Source organism: Danio aesculapii, chromosome 15 (genome assembly GCF_903798145.1).
Source record: "Danio aesculapii chromosome 15, fDanAes4.1, whole genome shotgun sequence".
Classification (NCBI taxonomy): Eukaryota; Metazoa; Chordata; class Actinopteri; order Cypriniformes; family Danionidae; genus Danio; species Danio aesculapii.
The window spans coordinates 47344095-47358574 of record NC_079449.1 but is presented as its reverse complement, the minus strand read 5'-3'; the positions used below and the strand labels follow the sequence as shown (position 1 = coordinate 47358574).

The window sequence follows — 14480 nt, the reverse complement described above, 5'->3', positions numbered from 1 at the left end:
GATAATTATTAAATTGTTTGCAGTATTACTACAACTTTACCAATCGTAAATTTTAATTTTAACTTACTGATTTGAAAGTCGCAAATCTTGTCGTCATCAAACTTCCGCTTGCATTCCTTAGGAGCTTGTTTCCGTGTTACATGTAGTTTTGTAGTCCTAGAGTCAATCATTTATTCTGTTAGTATGTGTGAATTAGGCTGTCACTTTGCAAGTTTCGGCCCGTTTGGAAGTTAATGGTCCGTGGAAACCCTGAAATAGGCATAAATCATGTGTCCCACAATGCTTTTCGCAAACATGAGCAAGTCTGTACACCTGTTGACAGCTTTCCCGCTCACGTACATTTAACATATTTATTTGCAATACTATATACACACACGCAAGTTCATTTGTTAAAGTTTTTAAATAAAGGGAAACTCCTGTAGTTAGATGTCATAATCGTTTATTAATTGTTTTCATCTTGTTTTTCTTCAGATAATTCCTTCAAGGTAAACATGACAGAGATGGAAAGAAAGACTGGCAATTAAATCAATACAAAAGTCGATGATAGAGTAAATGTCCGTCATTAGAAAGCAAGGCATATATGCTTAATGACTGAAACTGTTACTCTCCTGAGCATCTAATGAGATGTGTCGAAAACAAATCTTTAAATATTCATTACAAACGCAAAAAGTACTCTTATTTATGGATGCTACATTTAATTCCTGTCACATCAGCTAGAAATGCTCAGTGTTCTGGTGACGTGAATTTGAAAAAGGCAAAATTTTAAAAACATGAAACATGAAAATAGTTTTAACAATATAATAAATATAATGTGTGCTTTACATCTCCACTGAATTCAAACATATTTTAAATCCAGCAATACCTTTCAACAATGGAAGACAATCCAAGTGCTTTGAAAGCCGGTCAGAAACAATCTGCGATATCGTCTTTGCATCAGTATCAATACAGCCGAGTCGGATTTCCAAAATAGTACAGTAATGCATAAAAATCTTTCATCGTGTCCAATAGTACGTCCTGTAACCTACAGAGTTGTGTAAAACTTAAATTACCTACAGGAAATTGTTGGCACATTACCAAGAAATTTACAGGATGTAATAATCTGTAATAAAAGAACGAATAGGATCAAGGTAAAAGGCGGCGAAATTAAATGCATGCACATAAACACGTGGTCCAACTGGGTATTATTTTTTTTCAGCAAATATAAGATGATTAAAGCTTTCTTGGCAAACGCAAGTCGCAAAATAGATCTCTCTAGTAAACAAAGTCCTGAAATGAAGTAGCCCTTAAGAGTAGTGTCTTACAATTAAGTCAACATCAATCTAAATTTGACATATACTCTGAAAATACAATGACAGAAAAATAAAAACGATATCTTTAGAATCTTGTTGCCAAATGAAGCATGCTAGGTTTTCTCTAGTGGCGTTACATGCAAATCTTTTACAGAAGTCTCTAAATATGTTTGTTTGCCTATCAAATTTGAATCAGATTTATGCTAATTTATTTAGATTAAGGTTGGAGAGTTTAAATAAAACGACAAATAAAGCCGATTTCATCAGAAATCTCAACTACGTTAATATTGTTGCCTAACATCTCTTAGAGTTGTCATTCAAAACTCTATAGCAATTGAATTAACAATGTAAAACATGTACAGTTAGGCCCCAAACATACTATACACAAACTAGTGAACGCAAATACCTGCTATTAAAAAAATTCATTCACATGATGCAATACATAAAATTCAATGTCAATGCCACAAGGGGCGATATAGCAGTCATTAGCATTAACCATCATGTACAAGTTCTCTGTTTCCCTGGTGAACTACTTATTACCGTCTTGGGTATTTTCTTTTCCTGCACCCATTTAGTAAATACAGCAACAAATAGTGATGCAAAGCATAACAGTTACCTCGTAAACCAATCAAATAATTGCTTTGACATCGTTAAATTATCTCTGCTTGCAGATAATATCGAAATAAATGAGAAGTACAGTGAAGTGAATCCTGCGTGTCGCAATATTGTTCATTAAGGTTTATCTTGAAAGGGTCGATTCTAGAAATTAAAATGATGGCAATTAACTACTCACCCATATGTCCGTCTCCTGAGACCTGTTTGTCTGAAGTTCGGAATACAAATAAAGATATTTTACATGAAATCGGAGAGCTCCTTCATCCTCCATAGACATCAACAATCCCAGCTTGTTCAAAGTCCAGAAGAAAATCATCCTCGAAATAAACTATATGCCTTCAGTGGATTAATCAGTCTATGAAAGAAGCTACGGTATTCCTTTTGTGCGCACATCAAAAATATTAATACGTATACAGTGCAAATCGCTCTCATGTATATGTGCTCTACACTGAAAATGGCTGAATAAAGCTATTTTTATTCATGTGCGCAGGATTCTCATAGCTTATAATATTCTGTTTGAACCACTGAAAGGTCTGTTTTGAGGATGTTTTTGGTATATTTTATAGTCTTGTGACTATTGCTGAATATGGAGGATGAGGGAGTTCTGATTCCATCTAAAATACCTCAATTTGTGTCTCGAACAAAGGTATCAGAGGTTTGGACCAATATGAGGGTGAGTGATTAATAACAATGTTCAGTTTGATTGAATCAAATCTTTAAATGTTAAACACATTTACTGCTAAGTAAAACGTAAATAAATAATACAATTCTGATTAATGGCACAAAGATTTAAAGGCAATCCTATCACTACTGAGGTTTACTTCCGCCATGGTACAACAAGAATGCAGGAATCAGTTTACCTATGAGACTGTTTTCTTGCAAACTGTTGACCTAGCATTTGCATCCTTGTACTTGTGTAGAGTGGTTTTCTGGCCTAAGGCTACAATATTACTCTTCTCCCACAAATTTCGTCAAATAAAAAGAAAGAAAACGGATTGATCGATGGGTAAATCAAGAATACATCCCAAGGACTGGAAACAAGAAATGAAGAAACAAGCAAACGAAGGCTTATGTCACAATTAAAAACATCCGTTCAAAATGTTTTGTAACAATTGTCCTATGATAAATTTAAAACATCCAAAATAAAAAGTGATTGTGATGAGCAGGAAGATTGTAAGTACTATGTCCTGGCTTGACTTACAGATTTCTTATGGCGTATATAGTTCTGTACTTCCCAAATAACATAGTTCCTTTCTTTTTGAGTAGTCGAAGCCTGATAAACAGTTACCGAGCTGGAAACGAAACACTGCAGCTTTTAGTCCAGATCCATGTGATTGGGAAACTTGCTCAATCCTGCCCTATAACCACTGTGCCTTAAAGTAAAGGCACTTAACCCTGGGTTGCTCTAGGTGGACTTGATTGACGAAAGTTGCTTTGGATGAAGCCCATCTACTAAATGACAAGTCAAAAAAGTAAATACCTTGTCTTGCAATACTTATACAGACGTTAGAAAGCCTCTGTAGTGCCCAAACAAAGAAAATACTCATGACTGTGACGAAACACTACAATAAAATATGACCATAACCGTAGGTCCCTTTAACAGGTATAGTTAAAGTGCTCATTTCGTTTGGAGATTCTCCCTGATCTGCGTGTGTTGTATCCAACTATCCCATCTTTTGAACCCCAGGACCGGAGTTCATATTTGTTCCGACTTGTTTTATGTCGGTCCACTTTTTTACACTCTCTGTCAAACTGTCTTTGAAGCTTTAGAGCCAATTCTCTGTCCTCCTTTTCCTGACTCATTCTCTGGACAATCAGATCATTAAGTCTGTCACAGGCATTGCAGCTGTCTGTCCGGGATATTTTCGTCTGTAGAGTTTCCTCCATGTGTTTGGTTTTCTGGCTTCTCTTTTTGCCCCTTCTTGAGGTAGGTCTGTTAAGTGCACAGCTCATTATGGTAGGCTCATTCGTCATTATATTATGATCCGGGTCTACAGTACCTTGATTGCAATGTCCAGCCTTACAGTCAAGCATTGGTGGACACATTTCTGACAGTTCACAGAGTTCCTTACTTGCTTCAGGGGTTGAAGTATCTCCAATTGTTTTGATCTGAGCTGCAACTTGCGTTTTTTCTTCCACTTTGTTATATTGATCAAATATAAGCCGTCGTTTATTATAGAGTATGGGCTTATCCTTTCGACTCCTTGACTTATTTGCACTTGAACCACAAATGCACTGAAGATCCTGCAATCGGTCCTTGGATACAGAACAGCTGCAGGGTTGACAGTCCCGTTCTTGGACGGGACTCAGTTTAACGCTCAGATCCTCTGTAACTGGACTTGTAACCGTACCTTTTGAGGTCACTTTGATGCATTGACGATCAACTTCAATCTGCTTCCACTTCTGCAAGATAGTCGGACTAGCCTCGTAGCTTGTGGACTTGTGCAAAGCGCGGGTCAAGTTCCTGGGGGTTGACTTCACGATCATTGGTTCCAAGAGCCGTCCATCGGGTAACCTTTTGGGCGGAGTGCACGGTGAGCAGACGATAGGCTTGAAATGGTTGAGTTCTTCCGATATGCTGTCGTTGCTCTCGGGGCTAATGGACCTCTCTGGTTTTGTCTGAAGCACAAGGGTGGCAGATGAGGTGTGGATGCCCCGCCATAGGTGTCTCTTATCTAGACTGAGCACAGGGGCTGAGAAGGACCGGCTGTTCTCAGAGGAGAGGAGGATTCCAGCGTTGTAACTATGAGCGATGTTAGCCTAGAGAAAAGAAAAAGTGGTAAAGTAATATCACAGACAGTATCATTAAAGTCATCGTGCTGCACTATTAGACGTTTTGCTGAAGGTGCAGCTGGTGTACAGTGAGGGGTTTGCATCTAATAAACTACGACAGTTTGCGTTCATTAAAAAGTAAGAATGATTAATAAATCCATATGAAACATTCCCTTAAAAGTTACGTCGCGTCTTCAGTTTCAAGCTCAGGCGTGCTTTGCACTCACACTACAATTGTACCAACTGAACCACGCTTTGGCACACCTTTTCCACCCGGGCCAGGGCCAGCCAACTGAACCATGCCTAGGCCCGATTTGGAGTACTCGCACTAATCAAAAAAAAATGGGAAACACGTATGGGTACGATTCAGATAGCATAGTGCGAGTGCAACCAGAGTGTGTTGAAGCAGGGTTGAAACTAAACTGCGTAGGCCTGAGGCCCACCAGAAACTGAATTTGACAACCCTGCAATAGGTGATTGTCTTCAGAAACAATTTTTATTGGGCAGGTTGGAAGTCTCTTCACATACTGGTCCAAATGTATGTATATGTATTTTAGTATTGTGTGGAATGTGTAGGACCAAGAAAAGTTTGTCCAATCAAATCGTTCAGTCCAAACATTGCGTTCAAAATATAATTGCATACCTTTGCACACATCGTTGGCGCAGAAAGGATTACATCATCAGTGCGTTCATAGACATGCATCAAACAAAAAATAGCAGCAAACATCAACAACTTACCTTCTTTTTTAGGTTTAGTATTGTATTATCAAATACTTTTTGCTGATTTTCATTGTAGCACAATATACACAACCACATATCTGAAATAGCACACTGTACAACCCTACACAATGCTACCACACAAAATGCATTACATTACAAAACTATTACGCACCTAAGTTTGGTATTGTAATTACTAATATTTTTTTTTCTGTTGAAAGTTACGTGATATGTGTTCAGGAGGCCTAGATTTAGGTTTTTTCCATAGTGGTATGTAGGCTTTCAGTGCTACCAGGCTATTGTTAGCATTTTGTATCTATTGCACCTTTAAAATGCACATGAAGATCAACTTTGATTAATCATACAGCCCTACCTTAAAGCCAAATGCACATTTCCCATGTCTGCAGAATGCTACTACATAGCTGTACTTCCTAAAACATTTAACATTCACCAACTAAATCTGGAAACCTCAACATGACTGATTTAAGCCAAACAATTTATGTACTTATTCAGGCAACAGGCGAGATATCATACCTTATCAGGAACAGCCTGAGTTGTGTGACCTCTGCTTTTTCCTCTTCCATCTTCAGAATCTGTACAACTCCTGCTCCTCTGAGCAGCACTGCTATGAAGACAACTGTAATAAAACACAGCGACAGTACTGATGTTTATCTGCCATGTAACACCTTACAATCGGAAAATGATTATTATTAATCGGAACAACCAAAGCTTTTCTTTACATGGCACAACTGTTTGGTTGAAATACTGTCAATCAGAGGATGATATTTGTTTTGAAGACTCCATTACTTTAAGGCATGTTTTGCAGTGTGTAAAATGATATATTCTTTTGTTGGCATTTTCTATATCTTCCAAAGCTAAAAGCAAAGCATGAGCTTCATATTAAAATATTTTTCTAAAAATGGTAATGAAATGTTCATGTAGCAATAGCACATAGTTAATTAGCACATAGCTAGTCATTAGCTATGTTTCCATCTAAAAATGTGAATGAACTTTATGCGCAAAACTGGATTATCGTATTAAAGACGTGCGAATAAAGCAGTGTTTCCATCCACGAGTCAAAGCGAACAAAATCGTCACTTCCTGATTAACTGGTGCCAAATATCAACAGTAAAAACAGAATTTACTGCGGTAGGAGAAGCTGCGTCAATCTTTTCTTCATCTAATAAATGACTTGCACCTCAATAGGCAATCCTGACATGCAGTGAACATGTGGTGGCGTTTGAAGGTGTCAGACGCGGAGCACAGGCGCTCTTAATTCTGGAGGTCATTAATAATATAATAACACTAGCACTTAAACGGTAAGGCGTTTTAGAATGACCAAAACAACAGTTCAGATGCTTTACAGTGTGCCTAGCCTGCTGATTTGTCCATTTACGCACATTTTCATCATCACATGATCTCTTACAACAACATCACATGACCTTTTTTAATGCGCATACTTAAATTTGTGCGGTAAACATGTTTCCATTGCAGTTTATGCGCATCTTTTCTTATGGAATAAAAAGTTTATCCTACCCAGTTATGCGCATACCCTTTTTTATGCGCATTTTCAAAATTTACGCGCATCCTGGTGTTTCCATCAACCGTTTCTTTATGCGCATAGGAAAAATGTGCATAAAAATATGTGGATGGAAACATAGCTACTGCTACAATCAGCGAAAAGTGCAAATGTCTCTATGAAATATTGAAGCAGAGATATTGATTTTCCGCTTAAACCATTGGCAGATTATTTTGTTTTAAGGAAAAACTTACTTAATTTTGACTGAAAGCAGACAATATGTTTTGCTCATTTAGAAAATGCTTTTCAGTTGAATTCTTTTGATAATTGGACTATAAACAAGACCAAAACTCTAAGTAAGAAAAGCATTTTTACCAAAAATATTAATTTGGGTGTAATCATTTTTGGACTGTGATCTTAAGTTTTGGCTTTTTGGCTTCGACACTGCCTTAAATATGCACGTACATATTATTGTAATGCATCCTATAGAAAACATTATTTAAAAGCTAGATCTGTGAGGGGTGTACTCATTTATTCTGAACAATGCATCATGTTTTGTGTTCAACAGAAGAAATTCATTCACAATTCACAAGTTTAGAAACACATACTTGAGTGTGAGAAAATTGAGAACTTTTCATTTGTGAGTGAACTACCCCTTTAAGAAAACTCTTTGATATCAATCAGCAAAAATAGATAAACGAGTTATTTTGTCATTTGTATATGTGTAATGTACATGAAAGAGTTTTCTTTTTCTTTGTAGTAATTAATACAAGACTATTACCCTCTATTGAAGGCAGGGGAGCATCTTGTTTTTCGTACAAATGCTGAAACGTGTCTGGTCCTCTTTCCTACCGGCTCTTCATTCTCAGAGTCGGACACTCCACAAAACTGTAACACAGTGAATTCAGTGAGAAATGATCAAAAGAGAAATGAATAGAAGAAGCTGAATTTAACAGTTCATAAAATCAAGACGGCCGATCACACCAAATGTACTTTTCCGATTTTTGTTAACACGAAAACAAGTGTGTGCTGTGCTTTTTATTTATTTTATATATTAAATAAAATTGTGATATTCACAATTTTCACAACAGGTCAGACAGCTCCGGATAACTGGAAACAGCAACCAGTAGTCTGTCCTCCATCTTTAAAAGTCTCTGTAGTCATCTTGACAACACAAACGCTGCTGTCACCTCATCAGAAACCCTGCCTCTGCTTTTACTTGATTGAAGAATGAAAAAAACGCGACTGACGTGACATGCTTTTTTCACTCAGGTTGACTTTTGTTTCAACTGAGCGCGCGGCGTGCAGGGCGCATAAACAGCGCACAAAACACTCCCGGCCGTTAGTAAACCATTCAAAAGATGCCCCTCTCAACGCAAAAAGCACATTCGCTGTGATCCGCCCCCTTATGCAGCCAAGCTACAAAAAATATCTAAAATAATATATTTTTTTAATCATTTAACTGATACCATTAATTGATTAAAAATGCACCCTTTCGGTTAATCAATTATTATGTGCATCCCTACTGGTTATTTTTGACTAATGACCTTATTTCAGCTTCATCTGTGTCTGTTTCTATCACTGACTGCCTTTTATCTGATTTAAGGCATGAGAAGCAGACACACACTTGGGAACGGTGGGCGGGGAGAAGCAGCTCATTTGCATTTAAAGCCACAGGCTACAAAAACAGCTACGTTGTACTCAGACACCAAAATGGGCAGATTCCGGAGGCTATAATAAGTTATCTGATGGGTATTTTGAGCTGAAACTTTACAGACACATTCTGGAGACACCAAAGGCTTATCTTACATCTTGTAAAAGGGGTAAAATAGGGGTAATGTTTAATCAAACTAATACCGTCAGGTAGGACCTTTTGCCACATTTTGCTATAGGATATGCCATACACATGGCGGCTGTTTGACACTATATTCTGCACCTACCTAGTCAGTACAGGACCATAGACACATGCATTGCGAAATGCGTAGGTTTTTTCAGTGTGTGGTATTAAATTTGATTAAAAACTTTTCCACCAGTCCTGACTTCATACTTGCATTCAATACCTCAGTTTGTGATGGGGACATGAACGAAACGTTCCTGAATGAAAGTGAAACTGCCGAACTGCTGTTAAAGTCGAAAAATTTTCAAATTAAACACCCGAAATTACATGAAACTCCAGAGGAAACATTGGATAGCGTGGGGATGCAACGACGTTAATTGCACTATGTACTATAACATGTAAACCTGGAACCTGAAAGGTACATTCAAAAAGCAACTAATGTAAACACCTTAATCATATTATTTTCTTATTCAGATTAAGGCAAACATTTAGATTACTGATGTCCATGTAAATGTAGTCACTGATGGGTGTTGAAAAAACTTTGCTGAATGCAAAGTGCCCACTCAGCACCTTACTATGCTGCAGGCGCTCTAAACACGATGCATTCAACCGTTGACAACAGAAAACCAATGCCCAGCTTGAGAAAAAAAATGCTTCAATGAACACGCAGGTTTAGTATATAAACCTTGTGCTTATTTAAACCCAAACAATGATAGGATGAAGAACGTACAGGATATTGACAATGTTTCAGCAGCACACACTCTTCTTTCATATGCATTTTTTTCTTTCTTTCATCAGTTTCTTCACTGCGTCCACTCTGAAAAAAATATATAGAAAGCACATCAATTAAAAATACTTACTTTAATGATTCGAATAACATTTGAGAAGATAAAATATCAAAATAAGTGAGAAACAAGGGATTGCTTGCAAAGTCTACCTTGCCATGAAAAAAATGTATTGTGTTTGTTTTACTTTATCGTCCACCTGATTGAAAAATTGTCTTTGGACAACAAATTGATAGTGACATACGGCAGGATAAAATTACAATCATCGCAATTACGGTTAAAATATTAATACAAAAAGAGTAAAATTGTTGTTTGTGTAGGCTTGTGTTTTACACTACTGTAAAATACTACAATTTATTTGATTTACCAAAGTCACACAAGTGCCAATGTAACATCCGTCACATTTGTAAAGGATAGATGTCACATTCATAACAAAGCTTTTCTCATAAATGCACAAATGTGAAATAAAATACTTTTTTCCTGAAGTGAGCCAACTCTCATCCTTTTAAGTTTTGCAATTCACAGCATTTCTACAAAATATGTTGTGTTTTTGGTCACATGCATAACTTCAAGAAATATGTTGACATATTGATATTTCTGAACTTTTAACTCTTTAATTAGTTGTTTTGGAAAACATCAACAGATGTTAATTTCTTAGTTAATGCTTAACACATAAAAATCAAAGGCCGATCATTATTAAATATAGCTAACTTATACATTGTTATTATAAATATGTTAATAAATTGTTTATTTTTAACATATAACTATAATATAGCTATTTCTCAATGTTGATTCTCATGCATTAACTAGATACTCTAATGTGCTGCTTATTGTACTCAATCATCCTTTTCAATTTAATTAGTTTAATCCATTTATTTACTCTGAAACATGTATATACGCTAAAGCAATATACACAAAGTATTTTTGGGTCATTATACAAGTTAAAGCAATCTTTGTGGAAGTCAAATGTGATGTTACTGTAACAAAAAAAATGTATACCAACAGATGCCTACATGTAAACAAGTGTAACGATTGACTCAGCAGTGTCTCTAACTTACCTTCATCTTTTGCTTCTCGTACTCTTGACGCATTTCTCCAGCCTTATGAACGGGATCAGGCGCACGAAAGATTTCTACGAAATAAAAACAAATGTTTTTTTTCACCCAAGATGACCAAAATGACCCATTCACACACTACCAAATAGCATGATTGACCCATATGATGCTCTCTGCAACCTCAGTTCTCTCACTGTCTCCTCCCACTGGACATACACACACATGCCTGGGCAAGTCACCACTCATTCAAGCAACCGGTAATAATCACACTAACAGCCAGCAAGATACTGTACTGCTGAATAAATACACGGGGACTGTATTGCTAATGATTTTGTAAAGTTTGCAAAGTGTGGGTAGGAAGCATTTTTGTATAATTTTAAAACAAGCAGTTTAATATATATATATATATATATATATATATATATATATATATATATATATATATATATATATATATATATATATATATATATATATATATATATATATATATATATAAATACTTAAAGTCTAAATGATTTCATCAGGCAAGATTTGACACAGTTCTACAGTGTATCCATAAAATGTTTAAGTTTGAAAACAGCCTGAAAAGTTCAAATTAGCAAACACACACCATACATCCTTTAACAGTTTATTTTACCTTGTTTTGATCAAATTACTACTAAAATCTTTCACCTTTAGCAGCCAACAGAATACAGCGTTGAACACCCAAAATATGTTTGTCCAACTTAAAAAACGCAACACTAGTGATGCGACACCAACGTTACAGTACAATTATGATAAAGTTGTTTTTAGAGTCACAAATTTAGACTTGCTCCTTAATAATATAATTTTAGAAAAGTATTATTTGAAAAATTGAAATAGGGAAATCATAGTAGCAGCCAATGACTCTCAAAGTACAACATTGTTCACACATTAGCAATTAAGTAGTGCGAATGTTGTTTTGAAAGTTATAATTGCTCGCGGTTTCAGACCAAATATTCAGAGTAGCGTGATAAACAATATAGGGACGTGTCACAAGTTGTCGCTGTTCGAAAATAAACAAATGTGTGAAAATAAAACCAACTGTGACTCAATGGGCTGTATGCACAGCGAGTGTTTTTCAGCCAATGATGAACTTCCGGTGAAAGCTTTTTGTGATGATTTTCACAAGGTTTTTCATAAGCATTTCATAAGGTTCCTTTTACAGCATCGATGTTATAATGTCATTCAAATATAATCAGTTCAATAGACTTGAGCATCCATTTGGTTTTTAAAGCGTTAAAGAGACGAAAGAACGTTTAAACACAGGCGTTGTTATTTCATTCCATTGAAAATACTTGGGTAAAATTAATTTCCATATTTTAAAGACATGGTATGGAAAAATATAATGTAATACAGTGCTTCTTGTTTGGTCTGATACCCACTTTATATCGAATCTCTGCCAGGCAGTGAAGATCGCTGATTGTTTTTTTTTAAACGCTGCGATTTTATATGGGATGATAATTAACCGGAAGCCCTAGAGCTGGCTTACTAAAATTAAAAGTCTGTGTGCATATACCCCATTACTGTACATTTGTACACTGACCAAATAAAGCAAAACATAAGCAGAGCAAACGAGTAATCTGTGAACGCCCCCCAACTAGGCATGTGACGATAACTGTTTTCAAGGTATACCGCGGTTTGGAAAAGTCAAGGTTGTAAACCGCCAAAATTTTACGTAATACCATTTCTAAGGTATGTGTAAGATTTTTTTTATTTACATTTGTTGTTGTTTAGGACCACAGCATCTTCAGCAGAAAAAATATCCAAAGATGCTGTTTTAAATTGTAATGATATCTGTGTTTTGGAAACTAATGAAGACAGCAGAAGCCAATAATTCATTTAAATTATTTAGACTGTCATGTTTACTGCTCCAAAATATTATAACTCTTTCAAAAAAGTATTTTCAAAGGGGGAAAATATATATAGATTTTTTTATCCAGACATTTAAAAAGAACTTATTTAGTGAGCACAATCCCAGGATACTGTGAAACCGTGATTTTTTTTATCTAAGGTCATCATATGGTCAGAATCTTATACCGGCCCATGCCTACCCCCAACAAAACTGCAGTTTTTTTTCGAATTTCCAGTTTTCAAACATTAAAAATGTACTTTCCTAACCGATTCGTTAGTACGCTGTCAAGTGCAGGTACAGAAAATAAGTTCATAATAAACTGTACTACAGTATACATAGCACTGGTACTGTAGATTAAGCCTTTTGTAAAGATTTCAAGGTGTGGGTTGGAAGCATTTTTGTTTCATTTTAAAACAAGCAATTTTTAAATAAATAAATATTTATATATAATACTTTATACGTCTTAATTATTTAATCTGCCAACATTTTTAACTCGGTTCTACAGTATCATAACGCGCTTACGATTGAAAACAGACTGAACCCTGAACAGTTCAAATTAGCAAAGACACCGTGCGTACAGTACTTCAGCTGTTTATTTTCACTCGTTTGGTAAAATGACTACTAAAATCTTTCGCCTTTAAAGGCCAACAGAATACATCAAGACCCTAAATATATTTTTATCTAACTTGAGAACACAACGCTTGTGACGCGACGTTAACGTTACTGTACATTTGAACACAGAGCAAAACAAACACACACTCACACACACACACACACACACCGCGCAAACGCGTCATCCGTGAACGCCCCCCAACAAAACACCGCTGTTTTCTTTCGAATTTCCAGTTTTAAAACATTAAAATGTACTTTTCTAGCCGTTTCGTTGGTAGTCCGTCGAGTACAGACACTGAAAATAAGTAACTAATAAACAAGTTACTGGCACATAAAGGTGGCTGAGTTTGGTAAACTGTCTGTTATGACATGCTGCGATTTGTCGTACATAATAATTTCAAACTCGGGCTTATGTAACACGTCAGAAGTCTCGGCACTGACCCCCGTCCGGGATCTCTCCGTCCCGCTGCTCCATCCTTCGCCTGCACCGCTCCGGGTGGCTAAGCCGGACGAGCTCCCACAGTTCGGCGTTGACCAGGCTCTTCTCCCGGGACTGTTTACGGGCCCAGCTGGACACTCGCAGCCGGCACAGCGGACAGCACAGGCTGATCAACTTCACCGTCCGCTGGAAACAATGCAGGCACACCGAGTGGCCGCACGGCATCGTGACCGGCTCCAGGAGTATCTCCGAGCACACCGGGCACCGGGCCTCCTCTAGAGACAGTGGAGTGGAGAGCGCGCCGGGCCTGCTTTTGCTTCTCTGCCCCGGTCCAGTGGATTTGGCGGACCCCACCGCCGCCATCTTCATTGGTATGTGCCTGGGTTTGAAAACAAGCCCCGCCCGGCCATGACGTCACGTGCAGCGGTGGAGCGACTCAAGTAAACATTAATTGTTACCTTCACAGCTTCTCTCACCTCATAAAAGTATCTTGTGGAATAATGTGGACATAACTGTGCGAAATAAATCTCTTTTTTATGGCAATTGGTTTGATAGAGGCTAAAGTTATTTATTTTTTATTTGATAATTTTGGTAACTTACTGTCCTATGAACGCTTTATGACTTCATGACTTTCCTATTCCTTTCAAAGAATATAAAACTGTTCTTAGAGCTATCCCTACAAGTTTAATGCATCTGTTCAAAAGTCATATACAATATAATACAAAAAAATATGAAGAAAGCAGCATTATTGCTGGACAGCATTGACATTCATGATAAAAAAAAGTAATAATAAACATATTCATCTAATTCTTCAGCAAAGAAATCGTATTGTTCCGCGAGATAAATTTCATTAGGCTGCATTAATTAATAATATAGTCTGAAGAAAAGCTTGGTTGTTGCCTCATAAATACTTTCTTTCTAATAAAACGCAAGAAATTTACTTTAAAATATTGCATAAAGTATA

The 14480-nt window shown here is 36.7% G+C and overlaps 1 protein-coding gene across 1 annotated transcript; it reads right to left on the bottom strand.

The window, feature by feature from the left end:
* Positions 1-419: 419 nt before the first annotated feature.
* On the bottom strand, positions 420-13897 carry rnf169 (ring finger protein 169). The gene is made up of 6 exons (XM_056473415.1): positions 13519-13897; positions 10593-10666; positions 9480-9566; positions 7694-7800; positions 5928-6030; positions 420-4664 (listed from the first exon to the last, which is right to left on the bottom strand). Exons 1-6 carry the CDS (start codon positions 13883-13885, stop codon positions 3501-3503), a joined length of 1902 nt encoding a protein of 633 aa, XP_056329390.1. The 5' UTR covers positions 13886-13897; the 3' UTR covers positions 420-3500.
* Between the last annotated feature and the right edge of the window lie 583 nt (positions 13898-14480).